Source organism: Lonchura striata, chromosome 11 (assembly GCF_046129695.1).
Source record: "Lonchura striata isolate bLonStr1 chromosome 11, bLonStr1.mat, whole genome shotgun sequence".
NCBI lineage: Eukaryota > Metazoa > Chordata > Aves > Passeriformes > Estrildidae > Lonchura > Lonchura striata.
In genome coordinates, this window is record NC_134613.1 from 21,487,694 (window position 1) to 21,514,342 (window position 26,649).

The 26,649-nt window shown below is 38.8% G+C and overlaps 1 protein-coding gene across 2 annotated transcripts; it reads left to right on the forward strand.

Moving 5' to 3' along the window:
• The first annotated feature begins 35 nt into the window (after nt 1–35).
• On the forward strand, nt 36–26,649 carry ASB7 (ankyrin repeat and SOCS box containing 7). 2 transcript variants are annotated; one of them, XM_021552603.2, is made up of 6 exons: nt 36–105; nt 811–905; nt 6,297–6,395; nt 9,533–9,793; nt 16,168–16,773; nt 25,959–26,649. In XM_021552603.2, exons 4-6 carry the CDS (start codon nt 9,583–9,585, stop codon nt 26,096–26,098), a joined length of 957 nt encoding a protein of 318 aa, XP_021408278.1. In that variant the 5' UTR covers nt 36–105; nt 811–905; nt 6,297–6,395; nt 9,533–9,582; the 3' UTR covers nt 26,099–26,649. The 2 variants fall into 2 exon arrangements, with proteins under 2 accessions (XP_021408278.1, XP_077642058.1); XM_077785932.1 differs by lacking the exon at nt 25,959–26,649 and having other exon boundaries at nt 16,168–17,555.

The window sequence follows — 26,649 nt, forward strand, 5'->3', positions numbered from 1 at the left end:
CGCTCGGCTCGGCCCCCGACCCCCCGCCCGCCGCCGCCGCCAGCGCGGGGGGCGGCCGCGCCCGGGGCCCCCGGCCCGCCCCGCTCCGGCACGCGGGTCCCGCAGGTAACCCCGGCTGCCCCGGGGTCTCTCGCGGCGCGGGGAGGGGGGGGGCGCGACCCCATGGCCTCCCCTCGCCCACACCGGGCAGCCCCTCCGGCGGGTGCGGGGCTGTGAGGGGAGCCCCCGGCGCTCCCCCTGGGAAGGGATGCGCAGCCCCTCACCGCCGCTGCCCGCTCGCCCGGCGGGCTCCGGGCCGCCCCCGGGGCTGCCCGCGGAGCGGGGTCCCCGTCCCCAGCCCCCGGCGGCGGGCCGGGTGCCTTGGCGGCCGCCGGGCCTCGGGGCTGTGCGCCGGGGCTCGGCCGGCTTTTTGTGTGTGTGTGTTTGTGTGTGTGTGTGCGCGGCTGACGGCTCCTGGAGCGTGAACTCCTCTGCGAGGCAGAGGTTTGGTTTCCCAGCAGCTCAGCTTTCTGGGTTACTTCCTGTCCCATTCTTTAGCACTTATCTTTACTTCCATTCCCTGGAGGAGCTGCCTTGACGGGGCAGCGGTCCTGCAGTTATTATCCCTTCAACTCCTTCGTATCCTGAGAGAGTGTCCTCTTTTTCCAGGAGAGATCCCGATTTTGATGAATAACCCCTTTCCTTCCAAATTTGTGAAGGCTCTTCCTATTTTGCCCAGTTGCTGCTTTTGTATTAACCAGTTCTGTTCTTCATTTTTCTCTTTTATGTCATTGTGTGGCTCAGTACTACTTTTATTTTTTTTTTTTTTAGGTTTAAGCTGCCTTAAAGGAGAATTAAAAATAGTGACTCCAAAGAACAAAATAACACAGAAGAGAGAAAGCAGCACTCAAAAAACCCCCAGAAAGGTGATGATTCATTTAGACTCTGAGAGTCATCCTAGACACATGGTTTGGCTGGGATTGGGGCCTCTTGTGTTGTTATGGATTTTAATAGGTAGCATTTGATTTCTTTGTTCTTTTAAAACCTACTTGCTTTGGCTGTTGATCTTTTAAAGTTTGAAAGCTCTGAATCCCATTTGAAGTACAGTTCTTCTTGTAACACTTTATAATTTTCCAAAATTATTCTGCAAATGTTATTTTGATTATGAATTGCTGCTTAATGGGGCTTTTGTGTCTTCATCTCAGGGGTGTCACTTAAGAATACTTGGCTGTAGGTCGTTAAAAGGATCTTTTCTTTAAGTCTTTCCATAAATTTATGGGTTCAGCACTGCTTTTGTTTCAGTTTCAATTCTAAAATCTTTATTGGGCTGGGTGATGGTAATTGCATTACATTGGTTTAGTCATACTTCACTCCTGTGTGGGTCACTTTTTTGTGTGCGTGTTGTAACGGAGCTGCAAAAATTGAAATTAATTTAATTGGATGGTGTCTGCTTACAAGTACTTAACTTTTTGGGCTGAGATCATAGAAGGAGATGATGCTGTTGGGTGCTTAAGGGGAAAAAATCAAAGGAGTCATCAAATCCAATGCTGCTGGTAGGAGGGAGGTTCTGTTTCAGGGGGAGAGCTGTTCGTAGGGAGAATTGTGTGTTTTACGTGGTGAGATGAAGAAATGGATCCTAGGAGAGAGAGTGGGGGGTGAATGATGTCAGTCAGACTTTTTCTGCATCCTGCTGTCAGCGTGCTCCAAAGGATGGAGGCTCTGCGCCTTTTTCTAACGCAGAGTCTGTCTTGAAGCCATTTTAACCTGTTTCAAGTGTAGGTGAGCTTGGTTTTTTGCCTAAGATGCCCTCCCTAGAGGTCCCTCTGATCTGTGTCGTGTTTTCAGAGAGGTCACTGACTGTACCAAAACATTGTTCATTGTTGGCAATCAGTTGTTTTTGAGCATTAGCCTGCAGGAGAAACAGCAGTATTTGTTGCCAGCAGCCTTGGTCAAGGCTGGATCATTTTTCCAATACAGATGTCTTTAGATTAACATAAAAAGTGTTTGCTCTGTGTTGAAAATTAAATAGAAAATTCCTCTGTAACACAAGTGCAACAAATCCTGAGGCACACTTTGGAAGTGCAGGGAGGAAATTTTCCATGTTATTTTGATAACTCGAGAGTAATGGCAGAACATGTGGACATGCCCAGTGTGATTCCAGGGGGGATTTTCCTGCTAATAGGTGAAGCAGATGTGCATCAGTACAGACTTACCAGTGCAGCTATTGCACAGCTGTTTAATCGGAATTTAGTTTATTATAGCCTCTCTTTCCCAACCCACCCAGTGCCTCTCACATCAGGGCTGTAGCTGCTCCAACAGGACACCTCTTGGTGCCAACAGTTCATGGGATCTTTGGGATTTATTCACAACAGGAGACCTAAGTTTTCATTTGATTTGTGAAGTTCCTTCCTAGTGTGAAATGCCAGTGCAGCAAAGTTTGATTCAGATGCAGAGACTGGAATTGAGTTCATAGGAATCAGGGAATTAACTTCAGGCAGAAATTTGCACATGGTTGAACAAGGCACAGAGATCACTGATATCCTGCTCTTGATCCCTGGAAGAAATGCAGAATGTTGCAAATGTAGCAGCCCTTTAGAGAAAGCTTTAATCTTCAGGCTATATGCTCATTTTGGGTTTGTTTTTCCTCATTGTGAATCCTCAACCCTTAAAGGAAATGTGCTGTCTGAAGGATGGTTTTGTTTTGTTCCAGTAATGCTTACAGAATGATATTATCACAGTGAAAATCTTGCTTTGTCCACTAAACAAATCCAACAAATTTTGGATGTCTTGGATTCTTGGATTCTTTTAGGCTGCATTAAATAGAAATATGTATCAAATGTACTTCTAGAGATTGTTGAATGTTGAGATTGTTGATTGTTGAATGACCCAAACTCTGTAAGCAGTACTTGGTTTATCAGCTGTGCTGTGAGAATTAGGGCTGAAGAGACTCCTTTAATGTGGTTTGAACTCACCATTGGTTCCTGATTCTGTCATTCCATGCAGTGTTGGTGTTTGGGTGCTCTAATGGTAGTAAATCATGAATCTTAGCAGTTAACACTTGCTACAAATTAATTACTTATAAGGCTAAGCTTCCATCTGACTTTTGCTGTTTAAAACTTCATGATAGCACTGCTGTAAGTTGGAGGAGAATTGGTGTTTTTTTGCTTGGTACACAAGGCTCTCCAAGCATGCTGCAGAGCACAAGCTCCCTGCAGTTTGTCAGTGCACATCTTGAGGGAGGAGGTTCTGGCTGTGTGAACCTGATGCAGCATTCTCTACTGAAAAAGGAGCTGGAAGACCTTGCTTTAGCATCAGCACTGAGGTCCTGCCCTCAGAAGGAATTGCAGGATTTTATTCTCAGGGCTCTGCTTGTGCTTAAGGTTACCAGTGGGGGTGCTGAGGATGGTGAGTGGTTGCTGTGCTTGCTGAAGTTGAAGTTTCCCTCAGGTTTGCAGACCTGAAGTTGGTTGAGCTGGGTGATCTGTCTGATTCTCCATCAGGCCCAAACTCAGACCTCACAACCTCCTTTTGAGATGGATAATTGTAGTAAAATGACACCTCTGTGCTTCAGTTTCACCCACCTGCAGAATGTAACAACACCACCTCTAGTTCTAGGAACACCTGAAGCGTGTGGGGCATTTGTAGGTTAACTCTTTTGGTTATTTTAAATTTTGTATGTCCGAGCTACAAGCTGACCTTACAGGAGCTGTTCATGAGAAATGTGTAACTTGTAATGACACTTTGTGAGGAGGGAAGGCTTCTTCCCTTTGAAGCAGCAGTTCCTCTGTGATGGTTTGGACTCATGCACTGTTAACTCACTGCTTTCAGGCCCAGCAACTTGCATGTGTTCTTAGTAGTTTTCATCCCAGCCACAGGGATACCTCACTTGGTGTCTGTCTGGGCTGCAGCATGAAACATTCAGCAGAAAATATATTTGGGATTATAAGGCTCTGTGAAATTTTGATATTTCACATGTTACTTTCAAACTTCATGGCTGTGATGTGAGAATGCAAATGACAACACAATTGTTTGCCCTACTCTCTTGTCTGAAGAGCTCCTGGAATAGGAGTGTGAGTGACAGCTGAAATGATGGTTGTGTTTAGTTTGACAAAAATATATTGACCATTTTTAAAATGCCATGTGAGTGAGAACACATTTAGCTTGTTCAAGCTTTGAAATGGGTAGGAGAAGTGAGTTGTGAGACTAATGAAGGTTGATGTGATTTATCCTTATTCCACAGAGCTTTCCTTTTTTCTGTTGTTTATTTGATTTAAATGTCTTGGAATACTTCAACCACAGGCAACTCAGATCTACACTGATGAAGTCTATGCCAGATACTAAATGTCATGTGTAATGGTACACTTCTCTTGTTGCACAGAGTTAGGCTGACATCAGTAACTTATGGTCCTTATTCTGCTCTTGCGTGTGTAATCTCAGAGTTTAGGAATCAGGTCTTTCTGTCAGGCCGTGCAATGAGCAAAATACTGAATTTTGAGGTCCTGCTTTTTGTACCAAGCTTTAACTTTCTTTAAAGTAAGTGTATACATATGTTGGAATGAATTTTCCACATGAGGTTTGCAGTGACTTTAAAGAAGTGATGACACATTGGTGTGTAAAAGTCTAAGATCTCTTTGACAACATGAGACATTATCAATAGATAATGAGGGTGTTTGTCTTATTATTTTTATTTAGTGCTGCCTCTACTATAATTATTAGTGTTTTAATCAAACTTTGTTAAGTCATTGAGTGAGGGAGGTTTACTCTCACTAAATATGACTTATTTTTATTAAAGTTGCAGATCTTACTCTTGCCATATGCAGCTAATTTTCCTTTGGGGGGAAAAGGCTTGTTACTTTTTTAGTGGAGCAATCTGTTACCTTGTCTGTAGTCTGTGAAGTCAGTGCAATTCTAATTTGCATCAGCTAATAAAAAATGTGTGGGTTTTAAAGTGAAAATCATGCAAAAATTAAAAAAAAAAAGGTGAACGACTGATCATCTATGCAAAAAAACAAGGCTGGAAATGTGATCAAATTAGGTCATGGCAGTGCAGTTTTGTGCAGGGCTGTAAGCATATCTGAAGACCTTGTATGTTTTATCTTGGGAAGCAAAGCTCTTGGAAAATGTGCATAAGAGGGATAAAAAGGGCTTTTTTTTCATCCTCCTCTTTGAGCTATCATTGCGAAAGCATGATTTTATGTTGCATTAAATGACAGAAATTTCAACCTAATCTAAGAGCTGCACAGTTCATGGAACTGCTCTGGTGCAACTTGTTTGCAGAAGAAAGGAGGCACAGTTGGGTTTGTGTGATCAGCTGTACAATTAAGTATTTAATGGTTTTATTGTTTATTACATGATTGCAGTGCTCAGATGAGATAAGGGGGCCTTTCGCTAAAAGTCTGCAGCCAAAGGAAGTGAAAGGTCAGGTAAAGGTGTACAAAGAATTAGAGAAATAACAGTGATGAGTACAGGAGGAATGGGCTGGGACTGATCCCATTAACTGCAGGTGACAGGGGTGTTAAGGAGGAGGAATCTGCACAGGGGTTGTAACTGGCTTTTGATGAACCTTGATTCTAAAAGGGTAGTTTTTCTATATGAAGGAAAGGGTGAAGAATTTTGAGCTGGTGGTTTTCTTGTATTGTGGAGGTGGCTTTACCTGTTTGTGAAACACAACGTGTGTCAGCTTGAGCTGTCACTTGAGGGAGAGCTGGTGGCTCTGCAAATCCAGCTGAAGGACACAAATCAATGGTCTGTGGGCTCAGCTTTTGTTCTTTATTTAGGGAAGCAGAGATGGGATGGAGATTTAAAACAAAATCCCCAAACCTCATACAAAAGCAACCATTTAAAAATCCCCACAAACAAATAAAAAAACCCACAAAAGTAGTTTGGGGAGAACTAAATGGATCCTGAATGTTTTTCCTGGCATCTGAGTCCTGCAGGGAGGTGTTGAGCAGTGAGGCAGAAATACCCACTGTAACCTTTATATCCATTCTTGTTCCATACAGGAGGAGCATATACACATAATTATTAGAGAAGGGTGTAGACCATTTCTTCAAGTTTTACTCCAGAGAGGAAGCACGTCCCTCATTTCTCTTGTCTTCCATAAAATATTCTCAGTAGCCTTTTCCTGATATGGCAGAAGCAAACTCTGCCCTCCCCAACCTCTGGAGGACTATTTGATAACGATAGAAAACACACTTTGGGTCTTTTCTGACATAGCTGCATGAAAATGTAGCATTCTCACACACAAACAGAATAAAACTTAGTAAACCTCTGGCTTTTATTCTTTACAACTAACAAGAAATACCATTTTTTTTAAGGGGTAGCAGGTTGTTTGACACACATGGGCACAGAAGATTATGAACAGTGAAGACAATGAAGAGTGGGACATCCATCAAAGAGTAACAACCTCTTATAAGGTAATTCAGGACCACATTGAGTTTATCCTGTTGTACTTGCAAAATCAATTAAGTAACTGTTGCTGTCCTCCATTTTCATGACACTATAAAATCATTATAACCAAGAATATATAGGTATATTCTTCCCCCCTGTGCTTCCTTTCATTTTTTTACTTGCATGCAGAAAGCCAATATGTAACAACCCAAATGCATGCTGAGTTCTGAATGAGATTGATTACAGTTGCAAAACATTAAATATTAAATGCCAAAGGACTACTTCCAGTAGTCCTTCTTCTCTTCTCCAAAGATTGATGTCTTAAATGGGGCTTTGCAAACAGGAGTTTTAAATGATCTATGGAGCAGAAGTAAAAATGTTTTCAAAGCTTGTGTGTACCTAAAACTATCCTGAAACCTTTAATGTTATGTTTAAGTATTCTTGCCATTTGAATTTCATTGCTTGCCATAGGGCTGAGATGGAAGAGTGGGTATTTACAGAAACTCTGCAAGTGATAAAAGGAGCTGCCTGACTTTGTCTTCTGCTTTGTATGTTTTAGTACTTATGTACTTTAGTACCAGCTAATTTGAATAAGCTCTGCTGGTCACATGCAACATATGGAGCCAATGCCAATTTTTTATAATGCTGCATTACAAATATACCCACCAGCTGAGAAGTGTGAGAGAGAGAGCTCTGCTTTTCCTCAACCAACTGTCTTCACAGAGAGTTGCAGGGGGAAGGAACACTGCTGGCCCTTCAAATGAGAAATCCCATTTCACTTCATCTCTTTAGTCATCCCATTTCTTTCTGTAGCATTTTGAACAACTAGTCTGACCTTAATTTACAGGACCATGTGAGGGCTTGCAAGTATTGGTTCTTTACAAGAAAGGACTGTAAAAATAGGATCATAAAGTTTGTTTACATTAAGTTTTGACCAGGTATTCTCAGTTTGAAAAAGAAGTTTTCACATCTTCTTTTTGTAGGTATTCAGAAACTAGGGCTAAAAGGGATACGGTCTGAATTACAATTTTTAAAGGGTTTTGCATGACTCATCATCATCAGCTAGATTCTCCTGTCAGTTTTCACCTGCAAATCCAAAGAAGATCTTGCTCTTGCAGCTGGAATTTCATTACCAGTGCTGTTAGTGGTGTGATACAGAATAAAGTCAAGCTCACTGTCTTATAGGTGAGCATGTTCTGAAGTGCTAATTGGAGTTTAGAAAAGAGCTTAGCAAAAGCTTATTAGAGTCAATAGAAATACTTCCATTGTCATCAGATTAACCAAGTTTGATTTTTGGAATATGCTGCAAAAGCTGACCTATTGAGTTGGCCGTTGCTGCTTTGTAAATCTCCTTTCCTCCCAGTCTCAGATAATGAAGTTCACACTGTAAAACAAAATAAAGCCAGTTTCTAAGCCATGTATAACATATGGAGCTAAAAAGTATTCTTTAATAACCCTATGCTGAAGTAGTGATTGTTGCCATACATGGTAAGCTGAAGCATTTATAAATGTCAAAGACAGGCATTTTCTGTGTGCAATTTCCATATTTGCAGGGTAAATAGGGTCACTGGAGCACCTGTTAATTATGAGTTTATATCTCTCCAGAAAGCACATAAATAACTTCTATACCATGGGCACAAGGGGGTTGTAGAAGAGCAAATACACACTGTGCCTTTGTGTGCAAAGTTGGCAGTGATTGATGCTTTCACTTTTCTCTTGTCTGTGGGTATACCTGCATCACAGGAAAACAAGTGTCCAGTGGGATATGGGGAGGTGATTGCAATTTCTTTTGAATGACCTGTGGATCATGAGGATCTGAAAGTCTTTTTAATATCTAAAAGAACGTTTAGATGATGATGTGTTGACATCCCAATAAACCAGAAAATTACTGTAAATTTTAAGTTTTGCTTGAAATTAATTTTCATCATTAGAACTTTTCTTTGTACTTTAATGTTGATTAACTTTGCAGGAGTTTAAATACATTCCTCTTTTTAATCTTCTAGGTCTGTGTGAGTATCCATCCACATTTGAATATTTTCTGAGGCTCGTATTACTCAGCATTGCCTTTCTCATACCCTGCTTTTATTATTTTTTCTGATACTTCTTTCTATTTTAGGACTATGGAATATTATACACAATGTATGTGAAAATGCAATCACTTAACTTTGTGTACCAGGGAACAATCCCTAAATACCTGTTCATTTTCTTGCCCCCAAGTAGAACTGCAGATGGTACTTTTCAAACAGAGCATGGAGTACACAATATTTCTCTCTTTCCCAATGTGTGCTTGTTTCTAAGCTCTTTTACAGTGGCTATTTTAGATACCCTTTTGGCCCAGCTCTCATGTACTGTATCAAGGTAGTTATAAATTGAATTATTCTGATATATGTTCTCATGGTGTTCGTCAGGACTGTAGTAACTGCACTTAAATGTATTTTCAGGTCTCATATAATATTATCCTTGTATTTGATTTTTGGAATGTCGAAGTTATTTGCAGCCTTTGTGGACTAATTAAGAAGTGCTCAAACCAGAATACAAACAGTAGACTCTAATTAAAAAAAAAAAAGGGGTGAAAAAGGAAAAAGATTATTAAAGTTTTCAATTTGAACGTTAGTGTTACTAATACTCACATGCAGAAGGTCACAGGATTCTGTTGGTAAGATATTTTCACTGAAGCTTACAAGGGGTACATTTCTAGAAAAATAGAGTATCATAGTTACTGTAGCAGTGCAGTCGTGCTTCCTGCAATTATTTGGATTATCTATTCCATAGTTTGGAAAATCCATTTAACCAGTGTCTCTGGAGGTAGTGATATTAACCACAGTGTGATTTTGAAATGAATGGTGGGTTCTGAAGATTTTTCATTTTGCTCATTGCTTGGTTGCTTTAATTGTGAACTGTTGTTTGATGCTGTCATTTCTGAAGAAAACATTTACTACTTATAATGTGCAAATGTCCTTTTCTTTTGCAGTTCAGTGATGTCACCATGTACTATGATTTTGCTAATAAGAGTGAGATCATTTGGGGTTTATCCTCTGTGTAGCATCACTTTTCTCAGCATACAGAGAGACGTCTTAACATCGCATTCCATTAATCCTTTTTTTCCTACATACCCCATTTCTGATCCCAATCCTAATTTATTCCTGCTTCCCATTGATTGAAGGTGACTCTAGTGAGCTCATGAGGCTCCTGTAAAGGCCAGACTCAGCTAGGATGTTACACCACCACTGCAGGAGGAACCCTGAGCTGCAGGAAGAGTTGCAGATCCAGGCTGCCGTGGCCGCCGGCGATGTTCACACCGTGCGCAAGATGCTGGAGCAGGGATATTCTCCAAACGGTCGGGATGCCAATGGCTGGACCTTGCTTCACTTCTCTGCAGCAAGAGGCAAGGAGAGATGTGTCCGTGTTTTTCTGGAACATGGAGGTGAGTTGTCCACAGAGAAAAGTCTTTATACTCATCTGACACCTTTCTGTCTCAATTTGCACTGCAGGGCTTTCCAGTACTGGTTAGATATCAAAATACATCTGGTTATCTTTTGTAATTATTTTTTATTCTTTGGTTCTTAATATCTGTTTATTTCTGATGCATACTCTGTGAATGACATCATAGCTTAGCTTTATAGCTTTAATAACTTTTTTCCCCCAGCATTGCCTAGGAATTGTTCAAGGAATGAATAAGCATTATGAGAATAGGGCATTATAAGGACTCATTATAAAATGAAATGCACTCACAGCACTCACTACAGGCTTTTCTTCTCTGTTAGGGGGTATTATTAGAGGAAGGCAGATCCCTGAATTGAAATCCTAGGGAAGCTTGTTTCAGAATTCTAAAGCAAGTTAACCAGTTGCATTAAAGACTAAGTTTAATATAGGCTTTAACAGAATCTACTAAACTTTATGAAAATAGTCCTCTTTGTGCAAGGACTTCAGTGTCAGCTAATCCAGATTAGTTTGCAACTCTTGCATCCAACCACGATGAAACTTTATTTCAAGAACTGACTGAGTTTTGTTGATTTAAGTGGTACTCATGTGGGTGATGATTATTATCCCTCAGGTGGTACAGTCAGAATTTCTCATTGCTTTATCATCTTCCAAGGCCATCTGAAGCTTTAGAAAGGGATCATCCTAATCTTTTAAAGTGGTACTGGAGAGGAAATCAGTAGATGTTCTCCACATTTTGATCAGTGCTCTTGAAGAGCAGCTTCCTCTATTCTAGCACTGTTCTTACCAAATGAATTATGAGGTTTTCAATCCTAAGGAAACTGAAATGATCTTTCTGATGCTTTGTGTATCTGAGCCATATGGTCCCCTTGTGTCTGTCACTGGGTTTGTCAGCTGTATGGATCATCCTGAAAGTGGAGTGGCATTAACAGGCTGTGGTAGTGGCACAATCAGTGGTTTGTTCCTTAAGAGCAGTGGTGAAATACAGCCTGAGCAGCTGGACTCTGTGGATGCATCTACTGCAGATTGTAACCACATAGAAAGGGCAAACCCTCATGGCCTTATTGGAAAGGGGAAAAATATAAATATATATATTTATATATAATATATAACTTTAAATTCCACTTTTTAAAGCGGATAATATGAAGCCTTCAAAAGTTTAAGGCTTGAAGTCATGTACATTGATTTTAACTTTTTGTCTGTAAGTTTAAAGATGATAAAAATTCCTTCAGTCCCTTCTGTATTCCTATGTATTTTCATTTTATAGGTTTTCATAGCTGCTGATGCAGTGGTTTGTTTTTATTTTTGTTGTTACTCTTTCCCATACAAAGTAGCAGCTGAATGTGATGCCTCATGAAAACTGCCTGTAATGAAACACCTTTGTCCTGAGGCAGCTTGGAGTTGAATCACCGGGATGAGAAAGTTGAGTAACAAATAGTGTGAGGTTTAGTCATCCACAGCAGCTTCCCTGCAGCTGAGCCTTGCTCCTGAAAATTGGCACTGCCTGGTGCTTTGCCTCATTTTCCCTCAAAACAAAGGCATAAAAATAATGAGTATTTATCACATAATAATGTCACAAATGAGTTATTAAGCAGAAAGTGAGTTGACTCTTACAAACTGAGTTAATCATGCCACCCTCATTAGAGAGAGGTTTGTGTCTACCTTTGCTCACGTGGTCTCTACTTTTCTCCCTCTGGAATGGATTGTTTTGCTGCTGGTGCTTAATCTCTGTGGAGCAAAAAAAAGATACTGAGGTGGAGGAAAAAGTTCTTTTCTGTTGTGAATCTTATGGTAAAATAGTATTGTATATTGGTAATAAATTGTCACTGAGAGGGAGCCTGTGAAGTTCTGGGGGAAAAAGGGAATTGAGATGGGAAGGAAGGGGTGGCTGGTGGTGATTGTGGCTGTCTGGAGGGGTGACAGAGCTGAGCAGAGCTGGGAATATTTTCATGTGGAAAATAGGAGTGGGAAAACCACAGTGGGCTGTTGCTGAGGGTAGAGTGCTGTGCCTCAGATCTGAGATGCTGGAAGGCTCCCAGCGTAGCCTGCTAGTGGGATGGAAGGTGGGTTGGGCTAATAAAGGCTCAGAAGGAATCTGGTCACTGACCTGGAAATAAAAAGTAGATTCTTATGGGAGTCATGACCTGTCCGCCTCCTGCTTTTGCTTTTTCTCTTCCATCATTGCTCACCAGCAAAGAAAAGAGCCAGAGGACAGTGTTGTGCATGCAGATTGGCTGATTTGAGTGGAGGTGGTGGAACAGCAGGAAGCTTTTTATTATCTGCTGAGGAAGGAGACACAGACAGATGAGGAAAAGGCAGAAAAAACAGGCCAGACTGAAGGATGAAGCCAACAGAAATACTAACTAGATACAGAGGGGATAAGTCAGGCAACAAATATTATTTAGCAACTGGTGAGATGCAGAAAGTTCATCATAACCATGGAGAAACTTAGTTTTCATAAGAAATAGTGAATTCGACTTTATTATTAGTGTATTTGTCTCATTTTATTAAAGTGAATATTCTATGAAGCCATCTCTTCCCACCCATAAATATGATCTGGAGTCACAAAGCAACACCAAAACAGAGAGTGTAGTTTTTAGTAATCTAGTAAAACAGGCCTTTTTTCCCTTTAGTGTACTCTGTAAATTTTTAATATGACATATAGAGACAGACAATCCAACACTGGACAAGAAATATGTTTTATTAATTTTCAGCCACTGCTATTAATGTTACAACAAGCTAAAATCTTGCAAGTGTCTAGTTAGCTGTCCCTTGGTGATACCTTCTCAGTATTAACTGAGCACTTCTGGTTATTCATATTAAAATTAAGAAATAATTCACTGAAGCTCCTAGAAATGAAATAGTAAAAGAAAATAGCCAAACAGCCGTATTTATTTATTTTTAGTCTTGGCTTCAAGGTATCTAAATTTTAGTAAGGTCATGCAGAATCTGGGAGGATCTAGAGAATGCCAAATACTCACCCCTCCTAAGCTCCTAAAGTGTTTCTGTCTCTGAATAGTAATGCTTTCCTGGACATCTTCTGTATCAATGTTATCCCAGGAAATTCAAAACAGAAGCTGCATGTAGCCATGTTTCTAAAACTTGTGGTCAGAATTAAGCCCTAGCTGAGGGAAATAAGCTTGAAATAATAGAAGTACTCAATGAAGCCAGAAGCATTGCTTAAGCATTGCTTTCTTGGCTCCCCAATTTACTGTGATAGAGTGACCTAAGGAAGGTGTCAAGGAAAAAGGAAAACTGTCCCACTGAGCTGTAAATTGAAATTCTGAAATAAGGGTATTTTATTTATGAATCTATATATCCTCTCTCTTGCAGTATTAGAAAGAGTTTTATTAACAGTGGACTTTAAATAACTAGCATAGGTGCCCAACTTTCACATGAAATAAAATAATCTCAGTATAATTCAATGCTACAAATTTTCTGTCTGGAGTGAGCTTGATTGCAGTCATTGGTACCCTTGATAAGCTGTTCAAGGTTTCTGCCATTATATTTTGCCTTATATTTAAGAACATTAGAAGTGACCAAATGCAGTTGTTCATGTTTCTACATTCTGCTCTCCCCATATTAATGGGAAGCTTGGAATGAAAGAACTGTTTTAACAGTCAGGATGGAGATGAGATAGAGAACTGCTGGAAAGTGCTGGCTTGATCCCTTTGTAGCTAAAAACTGCCAGGTAGTTTTTACCCCTCTGCAGATTCTAAAAGGTTATCTGAGAGTCATTCCCAATTCATTTTTACCTTGCTCATGTTCCAGGGGATGAGAGCTGCTTTACAATATGATACCAATACTGAAAATTTTAGAAAAATCAGACAAAAGCCCCACAGCAGCACAAGTTTTTTAGGCAGCATCACCTTTGGGGTGTTACTTTTATTAAGACAGGGACTGAGTGGATGGAATTTGTTTGCAACTTCATGCAGGTCCATCCTCTGCTAAAAGCTCGTGTGAAATTCGGGAGTTTTCCAGGAGGTGGCAGCAGGACATTGATGGAATAGCAACAGACATTCTGATCCTGTTAAAATTGTTTCTCTAATCCAGAGGCAGACTGTTGGCTCACTGGAAATCCATAATCTTAATGGGAATTACAGTATATTTTCACGAGGTTTTTCTAAGGGCTTTGTTATGGAAAGGTTGTTTGTGTTGCTTGGTAGCCCAACTCTGAGGTTTTTTTTCCTATCCTTAAGAAACTTCTCTTACATGACTTAGTAATTTTTTGGTTCACTTTAGTGGTCAAAAGCAATGACATTTTGGGAGTAAGGAAGGTGTGGAAAGACACTTAAAACTGTAGGCAAAAGGCATCCTTATGTTGCAAAGAAATTGTTTGGTTTGGATTACAACAACCAGTGTAAAAGTGCATATGGGTGCACATATAAAAGTTGGGCCATATCTGCTTGAATTTGGAAATGGCTCTGATTAAACAGGTTTGTGGCAATGACCTGCACCTCATTTGGGGGTTGAAATGATGCCTTGCATGTCTTATGAAGTGTGGGAGAGAGAAGGTACAACTGAAACATTATTTCTTTTAAAAATGGTTTTTGGTGGAGGACACAACTCTGCCTGCTGCTGTCTCCTATATGGCATGTCCCTCATTGTCCCCATTTCTGCCCCTCAGATTGTCCCATCCCTCTGCTTATTCTCATGCCTGTTACCCACTTTATTTATCACCACTCAGAAGTCAATGCAGAATAGTCTGAGCTATTGTGAAGAAAGATACCCTGGGAGCAACATCACTTTGAAATATTATCTTTGTGTGGGTTGTGCTGATTCTTTGCTGCATTTTGGACAGGATCTCAGTGCAGGTTAAGAACACCCATTTAGTCACTGGCTGCATTTTCCTGCTGAGCTGTGGGTGCTTTATTCATTCCTTTAGCTCAGGTTAGTGTGACTTTTCAGAGCACTGAAACTTCTGCTTTTCATGGGAGATTAGGAAAGCTGTCACTAGCAAGGAACTAAACTTTCCTTAACATATTCCTTATTTTTTTATGTTTATTCCTATTCTGTGCACTAGAGGCAGTTCTCACATCTTATTTCACTGTGTAGCCAGGCTGCATTCATTTTTATGGGGTTTTTTTTGTTGTTGTTAGTTAGTTTCCTTCCTTCCTCTCCATCTTCTCTTTCCATTTAGAAGTATCCTTAAAGTTGCTGGATCATCTTTCTAGCTGTATTATCTACTCCTTTCTTCCAGTCTTTTGATTTTGGTTTAATATCTGTCTTGGTGTTATCTGCACATGATCACAGTGGGTTGGGAAGCTTATTCCTTGTTTGTGTTTGCACCTTTGTGTGTTCAGGTGTGTTCAGTCTCGGGTAGCCTGCAATTAATACTGTATTTTGTACTTAGAGCAGGTCTTCTGGTGCAGATGATCTCTAACATAGGTTGGGAAAGTGTTCAGACTTCCACACTGTAGTTTGTACCTTTTAGTGTCCAACAGCAGCAGCCATAGGAAGGAGAAACCTCACAGCCTGGCTTGTTCTCTAGCTGAAAAATGGCACCTTGCCTTGGGTAATTAATTAGTCACTTGTTATACAAGTTTGGGTGTCCTGAAGAAATTAGGTAAATTGATTGGATTATTTTAATTTTTAAATTAATAAATTAGTCTGAGTGTTTGTGCTGTGTGAAGGGGAATTAAATCTGTAATTACCTGTACTCTGCACTAACAGTTTATCCGACTCCTTTCAGAAGTGGGTTTTTACATTCTTGAGTTCTTGTGAAACTATAAATTCAGAACAGGTTCTAAACAGATTCATCATCTATGAAAAGAGACTTTATCGAGATAATCTAAAATAACATATATCCTACATGCTTTGGAAATCCTGCAGACCACAGAGAAGCATTTTACCTAATACATCATTACACCCTAAAAACAATACAATGCTGCCAGACCACAAAACATCCGCAATTTGGGACAGCAGATGTTTCTACACATGCTTCTTTTTAAGACCAAGAAGCAACACAAGGGAAAATAAAAAGTTGAATATTGAGAAAGAAATGTAATATTGTAGAGCTGGGGGAAAACTGGATGGACAGGGAGATTTGAGTAATTAGTAATTAATTCCTCAGAGTGCTAGGAAGATGTAGAAAAGTATTTGTCAAATGGAAACATATGTAGGAGAAAGAAATATTTTTTTTGTAATTTGTTCTTAAATACAGTTTTAACTTTGTCTTAAAAATAGCATGTTCATGAAAGCATGAATTAGTTTGAAGTACAAAAAATCCTGTTATGCTATGCCTGGAAAGACTGGCAATTACTGTTTGAATTTATTTTTTTAAAATTTTTTTTTTTTTTTCAGCACCGGATTACCGTAACGCCTTCTAATTCTGTTTAAATTTTATTTTAACTTCAGCTGATCCCACAGTCAAGGACTTAATTGGAGGCTTCACTGCTCTGCATTACGCAGCCATGCATGGCCGGGCGAGGATTGCACGCCTGATGCTGGAGTCCGACTACAGAAGTGACATTATTAATGCCAAGAGCAACGACGGCTGGACTCCCCTGCACGTCGCTGCTCACTACGGCAGAGACTCCTTTGTCAGGCTCCTCCTGGAGTTCAAGGCCGAGGTTGATCCACTCAGTGATAAAGGTACTACACCACTCCAGCTGGCCATTATCCGGGAGAGGTCAAGCTGTGTGAAAATCCTCCTGGACCACAATGCCAACATCGACATTCAGAATGGTTTCCTGTTACGATACGCTGTGATCAAAAGCAATCACTCGTACTGCCGAATGTTCCTCCAGAGAGGGGCCGATACAAACTTGGGGCGCTTGGAAGATGGACAGACACCCTTGCACTTGTCTGCTCTTAGAGATGATGTGCTTTGTGCACAAATGTTGTATAATTACGGAGCAGACACTAACACAAGGAACTATGAAGGACAGACCCCACTGGCTGTTTCAATAAGTATTTCTGGAAGTAGCCGACCCTGTCTGGATTTCTTACAAGAAGTGACAAGTATGTATGTAAGAGAAGTTAATCACAGGACACAATGTCCTCTAAAAGCCTTCTTTGAATTTAGCCCCCAGAAAAAAAAAAAAAAAAAGCTTCCTCTCTGCCCCTTGATGCTATTTAAATGCAGTAGAAAATTTCTGGGAAGGTGAAGGGATTGTGATACTGGGGGTTTCTTACTCAGCAAAGGTGCTAATGTTAAGTGTACTTCATTTAAATTAGTTTTGTTTAAGTATCTATGGGAAGCATTCATTTTAAAGGAGTGAACTGTAAAATCTCATTTTATTTCTGGCCTTAGCACATAAGATTTTTGAGTTTGGTTTTGTTGTTTGTTTAGGGGATTTTTAGTGTCTTTTGTTTTGCTTTTTTATTGCCATGCAAATGCTCGGCAGTTGATGGCTTTTTCATCTGCACTACAACTAGAGCAGAAGAGAGCTTTGGCTGCTTTGTGTTCTCCCACATTCCCTCCTTCCCTCCCTTAAACCAGACAAAAAAATGCCACAGTTCATTCCTGCAACTTGAACGGATTTCATGTGCTGTGTAGCTTTGATTTGATTTTGTTGATGTCTTTGAACTAGGAGAGATTTTAACTCATCATGACTTCTGATATTTAGAAAAAGCATTGGGCTCTGAATATCTGGATCACTTTTGATTACCAGTTTTTCATGTATTAGATCTATTGAAAGTTTTCCTCTCTCAATATGGTTGCTATACTAATGTTTTATAATCATAGTATTTCCTAAAGCATTTAGGAATTGCTGATAAGCATTTGGCAGAGTTTGCCAATTCAACTATGTTAAGATGGCCTGGTAAATTATCATCCAACTAGAATGATCTCTGCACTACAGAGGATGTGGTGTTTCATATATCCTTTTTCGTCCCCTACAGCTCCTTTTATTTCTTTGAATGTGGTAATTTTTTAATGAGAATTAGATAACCTATATACTTTGTAAAGAAACTGAAAGTCAGTGTGGGCTGGAAGTGAATCAGCTGAGATCTGTTGTCAGTAGCTGACACAAATAAGCATTTGGAATTTCCTTTCTTTTTCTACATGATTTGTGGTATTGTTTTTGCTCATATCTGAAATCGAAAGAGAATTTCTGGAAAGGTGGAAGTTGGTAATAAGATATACAAGCAATTAAGCAATTTTGGTTTAATTTGCCTGCCCCTTCTCATTCAAACACATTTCTTTCTGGTTTCCTTTTTGGAAGCCTCTCACTATATAGTTGCAGTGTCAGGGATTTTAGGAGATGATATAATGTCCTTGCAGTTTTTCAGTCTTAGGATGTATCAGTAAGCATGAAAACTTAGGCTGCTCCCGTGTTTCCTAAAGATCAGGGGAAACAGGAACTGTAACTTTCAGCTTGCAGATTCCATACCTTAAGGGTTTAATGTTAAGTGAGAAGTAAATTCTACTACAAAAAAATAGTAGCTTTAATTTGTGGCCAGTGTAAGAGTGTTGGAACTATTCCAGTTCCATGCTGTTGGAGGGAGAGCTGGGAAAGCAGTGCTGACAAAAACAGCTCTGTGCTTCTGAGCAAAATAATTACAAATATATGTTTACAAACCACTGTAAACAAACTCTGCTGCCCTTTTTGTAAATATCCAAACACTGTCTTCCCTGCTTTTCATTAATAATTACTTTAATAAGATGCTGTATAAGAGATGAGATGGATAAAGAGCAAGCTGGCATTTTGATAGTGGAGTTCCCAGTTAAGTCTGACTGTACAGAGAATTGTTGAGATCTCATGCTGTAGTACTTTGGGGAAGAATCTTTTTTATGAGTCTACTGCAATATGTATTTTCTAGAAAAAAAAGTTTACAAAATTTTTGGACAATTCTTCTGTTGGAATTCTTCCTGAAACTCTTCTGAGGTTGGCAACAGTGCCTTGTTCATGGGGCTTAACAGGAATTGCAGTTTATTTGAATCTTATACTAAGTGATTTATATAGAAATTCATAGCTGTAAGTTTTATATCTGCATCTGAAGTTTTGAAGAGTATATTTGATAGTAAAACAGGAAACAGTTTTTATTTTTACAGTAGAGTAACACTTTTAAGGCTAAAGATTAATAGATATTTAATATCAAAGTTATCAAACCAATCTGTGTCTTCAAGTGAAAGCAGTTGCATGCTGCATATAAATGAGATACTATTTTAGTAATCTATATAAGCTGTGAGAAGCTATTTTTTTTTTTTTTTTTGTACTTGGAAAACATATTTGTGCAGTTTCAGTTTCTCAGAAAACATAATTTGTGAATTTGTTTTGGTAGATATTGTAATTGTAATAATGGCAGCCTTTAGCCCAGGTCCCCGGTTGGGAATAACAGGCAAGAAACCAAGCTCTCAGAAATACTCAGTATTGGCCCTGAGAGTCTGCAAGAAGATCCTGGATTTTGGGGTTTGACCCTTAAGGCTGATATTCTTCCTGGTTACAGGTAGAGATTCTTTGCTCCTAGAATAATTCCAAGAGGAAATTATTCTATAGTTGTATTTCAGTATTTAAGCACAAAGCTGGAAGTTAGGAACAACAGAGTTTTTGACCATGAGTCTGCTGTTGACTAGGTGTTCAGACTTGTGTGTTTTTCTTTTTCTCCCTCTCTCTTTTTTACAATACAAAAATAAGCAAAGTCTCCCTGGGAAAAAAAATATTGAAGATGAAAACTGTTCAATGATTTTATTAATCACCTTCCTTTTCATTATCTGTATTACTTTTCCTTTTCCAAAAAACATTTATTTGCAGCCACCGTAGTACCTAAAATCATTTGGTAAAGAGTTGGTTTGGAGCAGTGTAAATGTTTCCATTTTCACGTGGTCTGAACCTGCCTCTTCAGGAGTTTTAATGTGTTAAGCTTGGAATGCACTAATTCAAATTAAAGTAGAGAAGCTCGTATGTGATATATAGAAAGACAGAGATGCATAACGACTATTATTGGTAGTGTATGTATTTATAAAATTACTGTGCAATCACAGCCCTGGATGAAATTATTTATTTTGAAGTTGAATGGTATTTGAGAGTATTAAAACTTATAAAATGAATGTGGGAGGTAGAAAAAAATGCAAGTGTTAGAAAAATATGTAAGGGCTTAAATAAACTTCAAGATATTAGAAATTTCAATTAGGATCTTTAGAGAAGGGAACTTTAAAAAAGCCTGGAAACTTCCCCCTCCCAATAGCCCTCCTTTAATTGAATCTGTGTTCAGTTCAGGAGCAGGAGAGGCTGTGAGGAGCTGCTGGTCTGTGTCGAGGCAGAGCTCAGGAAATGATCTGCCCAGAGCAGTGTGAAGTGGCTGGTGTGGAAACAGGTACCAAAGAACTCAGTTCTGGAACAACATCTAAAGCTCACCCAGTGAATTTAACTACAAATGTTTCAGCTGCATTCCTTTTCTAATTTTTCAAAGGACAAATCTGTGCCTTTGACTAGACAGTGTAATTTTGTGTTTAAATTTATATAGCACTGTAAATCTGCAGAATAACTGAGACAGAAGTCCTGTTAAGGAAATTCTTAATCCTATACATCCTTTGTCTCTATCCCTTGGCTAACTCAAGATAACTTTTTGCTACAATTTTATTTTTTAACTGGAAGAAGATTTAAAAAAGTTTATCTCTGCATAGTTTTAATTTTTATAAATACAAAAGTGTCATAGTGAATTAAGTATATTTGTAAATATTTTATTTCATGGGTAATTGCAAAGGAAATGGTATTTTCATGTTTGTAATAACATAGCAGATCTTTACTGGAATCTCAGGCTTTACTTGTTTCCTTGGATGCCGCTGGAAATCTTGCAGTGATGATTGAAGTCTGCTTTGTCATCCAGTTACACAGAGAACTGGGATAAGGGGATTATTTTTTAATTTTCTACTCTACAGTTGACTATATTAAGTAGTTGAATCATATTGCATGGCTATATACAGTTATTTACTTTGAAATAGTTTTTAAGAGGTCTTCATAAAAAGAATCAAAGACTGTTTTTATACGTGGCACTTAAGGTACAGCCATGCTCTACTCCCATTTGTACACCTATGCCGTATTCTGCAGAAATAATTTTAAAATAGCATAACAATGCATCTTAAGCCTATCTTGATGTTCAGAACACTTTACTTACTGTCTCCTAAAAATAGATAAACATTATGGTGTTGAAATTCTTAGCTGCATTTCCATAGCAATTTCAGTGAGACTGAATTTACAGAGATGTCACAACTTTTCTTTTAAAAATACCTTTGCAAGCATATTCAAATCTTAATTTCATTGCCAAATACACCTGTTAAGTATAACATTGAGCCTCGCTGACATTCTGCTTTTTCATATAGGAATTTTCAGTCCAAAATAGTACATAATTTCCGTGCCAGATAGACTGAAATTTAATACACATCTAAAAGTCATTGTGGGGAATTATTTTTCAGAGACCAATGAAAACATATGTCAGGCTCAGACATTCTAGCAGAGGCACACTGAACACAAAATTAAATTAGAACTTTTAAAATAACTTGTATGATACCCAGTTAAAAAGCTCTCTGTGTCCTGTCAAGCTGGAGGAATTTGTTCACGCTCTCAATGCACACTCTTTATTTCTACACTCATCTCTGCATGTCTGATATTAATATTTTAGACCTATAGATTTTTGATGTTAGCTTTTTCTGGTCTTTTGAATGCTGGAAATTATTCCAATAGTCTCCAGTTCTTCTGCTGTTGTTTTTTACAGAGTACAGACAGTGCATTTCCTAAACTTTAGACCTACTGCACTGAGCAGCCGAGTTCCCCTTCAGCTCAGCCTCACTCATTCCCCTGGTGATCCCAGCCTTTCCCTATGATCCCATTTTTGTGCATCCTCCCAGTGTTTTGTGACTGGTAGGTGTGAATTTCCAGCTGATAAGTTCAATTATCCTTTTCATTTCCCCCCCTCAAAAAAGCCAGCAAATTCAGAACTCAGTTTAATTGCCAGCACTGACTGCATTCCTTCAGCGCTGTGAAATAAGGGATGGATTTAAGGGCTTGCTGCAGAAATAAATGCTTTTCCTGATATTCTAGAGGAACTGAGCTGTTGCCAGCATACATCAGCCTGGTTTCAACATATTTTGTAAAATGTTTTAGAAGATTTTTATTTTTAAGTTCCCTTTGTAGCTAAAAAGAAATTACCAAATGGTTTCTCGCTACTGTTTTCAGCCTTTCAGAATTCCCAGGAGGGGCAGAGGCTCAGTTTGAGAAACACCACTCTAAGGGTTTTTGGAGAGATACATTAATATTGTAGAGAAAACTGTGGGCGGCTTCTGAAATATATCACTGATGTTATTTTTCATTTCTTAATTTCTTCAGAATCAGCCTATCCACTTGAAACCAATGGCACTGATTGTTTGCTTTAGAAGTACTTTTCTTTTAGTACTTAGAACAATACATCAGAGGGGATCTTCTTGCAGCCTACAATGTATTAATTTCAGTTATTCCCAAATTTTCTCTTGGGTAACAGAAAGGTCAATTCATGATTGTTGCATTGTGTTTTTACATGGATTTTTTTGCTCTCTATCTGCAGTGGAGGAATGGGTAGGCATTCCCCATTTCCAGCTTTACAGTACCAGATGAAAGTTCCCAAAAAAGAGTGCTGTCAGAGGCATCACAAATATGCCTCAATGGGCCTTAAATATAGACTTATTGGATGAGTTAGTGTTTTATTTCTTGGGGAGCATTGTCTGCAGAGGGAAGGCACAGGTATAAATGCAGAGCAGTTTTAACAGTGACTCAGTTCTTTGGCGAGATAGCAAATCCTAAATAAAAGTTTTGTCTGCCTTGGGGATACGACAGCAAACTCTCAGATATCATACCAGAAAAATTTTGACACTGCAAAAAGGCAAATAATGGAGTTTCGAGTGGAAAATCAGATTAATTGTAATAATTTCTTGCTGTTAAAATATGATTTTTTTTTCCTTTTGCTTTACCAGAAAAATCTGATCTTTCGATAATAATTTAAAAGGCTCATTTCATTATTCAAGTAAAATAATTATTTAAGTGGGAGAAAGCTCAGAAACTTACTTTTTTAGCAGCTGAAGAACTGATTTAGGAAAGTGCTTGAATTTTATACATACTTAAATCTGCTGCATCTAGACTAGAAAAAATCAAAGAGCAATTCCTCTTGATTCTTTAAGCTCATGCCTTACATTTCTTCTCTTTGGAAGAAGCTTTTCTGTCAGGTTTGGGACACTGTACACAAGAATTGCATTGGTGGGGATTTCTGCTTTTCTTTCCAGCACAGAGCACAAGCTCTGGAAGGCAAAAGATGAACTACGCTTCTTTTTCCTGTAATTAATTCTTCTAATTTATTTGATTACTGCTTTAAAGCTTGCAAGATAAATTGACTGTATGTAATGATTTGGTGAACAGATGAGCAAATCCAGAATAACAGCAACAAGGTGGCCCTTCAGGGATGTGCTGGATGTTTTTAAGGTGATCAGTAGTTTTATGTGGCTGTTTTGCATGATAGTGGTAATTAGGCCAGTTGAACCTTTCATGTTTGTGGGTTTTTTTGTTTCTTTCTCTTTTAATTCTCTTCCTTTCCAGCTTATTTGCCTAAATAACTTCCCAAACTTGTGATGCAGGATATAACCAAAGTTGCAACTTCCTAATGGTTTTTAAAGAGAGCTTTATTCATCATTTAACTTGTCTTACTTTGCCAAGTTACTAATAACATTTTTCATTTGCCAAACTAAGGTTCACTGACATCGGTCCGTAATCCTTTATTTTTTTTTTCCTTTTCATTCAGATGCAACCAAGAATGAGTAAGTGTTCCAGACACCGTTTCTAATAAATCACAAATGCATTAATAACCCTGGAATTTGCAAGGCGTGACCTAAGACACCAGCAGCCACTAGATGCAGCAACTGGTGCTTAACACTGGAAATGTCCATTGTTAACACATTCCCAGGAAATATTTTTTAGGCTTATCAGGGGAAAATGTCATACATTTGATAATCGGGTCTTTTTGAATTAACTGATGACCAATTTCTTCTGGGTATTTTAAGTTGTCTGTTCTTTTATGTTCTCAAAAACCACGTAGGATGTTAATTAAAAGGCATTTATTTCTGAAACCAGAAATCAGTGTCTCATAGCTGATTTATTGTGTACTCTACTACAGAAAATACACAAAGTCCTCTAGTCCTTCATTATTTCTAATGCTGCTGTTTGTAGTCAGCTTTTGCTTTCTGAACCCTGTTTTAAAGCATCAGAACCATTTCTTTATCACCATTAAGATTGCTTGGTTTCTTACAAAAATAACTTTCCTTTCCCTGAAGTTTGAGTGTTCTGCTGTTGTCCGAGTTGCCTAAATTCTTTCCTTCAGGTGGAAAAAAAAATTGCCAAGAAGAAACCACTGGTGGACAGAGTAACCATTGGTCTGTGTTCTAAGTCATGGATGAAGGATTTAATTAAAAACAAATTGACATTTAGGTGGTGATAAGTATAATAAAAGTATTTCAGCTTACATAAAGGAAACTCAAATTTTCATGTTTTTCAAATTTCAAACCTAATTTCTTTAAAAGCAGACTGAAACTATTTTCATGCATTACTTCTGCTGGCTTGCCCTGGATAATTTTAGTGCTTAAGATAAATCCCAGTGTCTAAAAATCCCTACCTGCCTGTCAGGCCATTTCTATAGATACCAACAGAAGCACCTACATTGTTCAGGGTGCTGAGTATTTTGAATTTGACAGTCATCAGGTCTTGGCTTGGAGGAAAAAAAAAATTAAGAAAAAGAGGCTTACACAGTTAAGTCGGTGATCAAAATATTGATTAGCACAGCTTTGATGTGTTACTGGAATAACTCCAAAAAAGCTGTAGCAGAATGAGTAAAAAGCACAAAGGCAGGCAGTTTGTTCAGAGGTTTGGAGTGGTTCCCGTGTTGGGGGTTGTTGAATGGAATTTTCAACTTTGGGAAGAGGTATCAAGCATGAGTGGAGGATGGAGGTTTATATAAAGGTATGTAAAATTATGACTGGCGTGGGAACAATTATTCATTATTTTTCTTGTAACTCAAAGAATGGCAGGCATGTAACAAAGCCATCAGGAAGCAGATCTAAAATAAATAAAATTACTTTGCAGTTTTCCAGCCAACGCCTAATTATATTGTGAAATTTGTTGCCACAGGATGTTTTGGATACTGAAAGTATGAATGGGTTCAAAAAGCACTAGACAGATTTACAAAGGGCAAGCTATTCACAGCTATTAAAGACATAGATCTGTGTGCAATCTCTGGGTTAGGAAGGCCCAAAGGCACCAGTGCTGAAAGCTAGAAAGGTTTATTGGGGCAGGATTTCTCAATGTCTGTTGTTCTGCTCTTTTTCTCTTTCTTTCTTCCTTGGGATCCATTGCTGGGTGCATTCAGATACAAGACTTCATTAAATTTTCTGAGATTATTTTGGATAGAAGGACCAAACCCCAATTGTTTCTCAAGGTGCTTGATTTTGAGTAGTTTCCTGGTAAGAACGAGCTTGAAAGAGAATTGATTATTTTGTAAAATCCTTGCCAGGAATGCTGAAGTTTGTATTTATCCTTGGTTAGGTCAAATTTGGGAGAAAGGACAGCCTAGGACAGCGTGATAACAGAAAAACTTTTCCTCTGTGGACAGTGATTAATTCACATTTTCATCCCTTTCTGTTGGATGAGGGTTTGGCTGCATCCAAAGCCTGAAGGCTTTATCTTTTCATGAGAAGGGAAGGAAAACCCCAATCTTTAAATCTGCCACAGCTATCCTAGAATAACTTTCATAAATCCTCACTTTCTGAGGAAACTTCTTAGTCCTGTTACAGCTGAATTTATAAGTTCCTGACTCATTGTTTGAAAGAAAAGCAAGACTGAGGGGTTTTTCCACCAGAGATAGAAAAAAAAAATCCACAAATTTAAATAGAGGAGTTCTGCTGTTCTGTAATGCATAAACATATGTTGCCATCTGGTGGGAATCCTCACATAGGTGAAATCACTTTACACTGGCATCAGTAAAATGTGCATATAAAAATGTTTTTAGGATTCATCCCTTGGTTTCATTGAGTTCATTAAAAAGGTATTCACTTGTAATTCTCTTGTAATTTTTCCCTTCCCTCTCCCTCTTAGGAAACAGCAAACCCTTGTCATTTTGCAGAGTAAATGATGTCTTAAAATACATTTAAAATGTGATCATTTTATTTTTATGTGTTCCTTTTGTCTTTTCAGGGCAGCCCAGAAACTTGCAAGATCTATGCCGAATTAAAATCCGTCAGTGTATAGGCCTTCAAAACCTCAAACTGCTTGATGAACTACCCATTGCCAAGGTCATGAAAGACTACTTAAAACACAAATTTGATGATATCTGATATCCATGAAGAGAGGAACTGTGAGCAAGTTTAGTTCTATTCCAGATACTGAAGAGGCTTGTTGCCTTGCACAAAGTATATCCTATGCAAATTCTGATTTTTCTGTGAAGTCAGAAGGCAGGTATACACTTCCTTGGGTTTTTTATACCACAAGCTAGAAGGTCTTAATTTTTGGTTTCTTGGTCCAAGTTTACAAGGTCCAAGCTTTCTATACAATATTGCATTTTAACAATTGCTGTTGGTTTTCTGTTCGTTTTCACGTTACGTGTGCAAACTTGCCATGGAGATGGAAGGCAGCCCCTCGAGGGAAGTGCTTGGTTTGAGTTGGCATGCTGAGCAATGATGCAAGAACATAAAAGTTTGGAAATCAAGGCACCAATCCTGCAAAAGGATACAGATAGACCTCCAGAGCCCTGTGTGTTAGGACCTCTTGTCTCTGCCACGTGTTTGTTTTTGCAGGACAGAGGGAAGAGGGGATAATCAACATGTCCTCGGGTAGTGTATGAATATAATTAGGAAATTGAGGGAAAAAATGCAGTTACCTTGTTCAA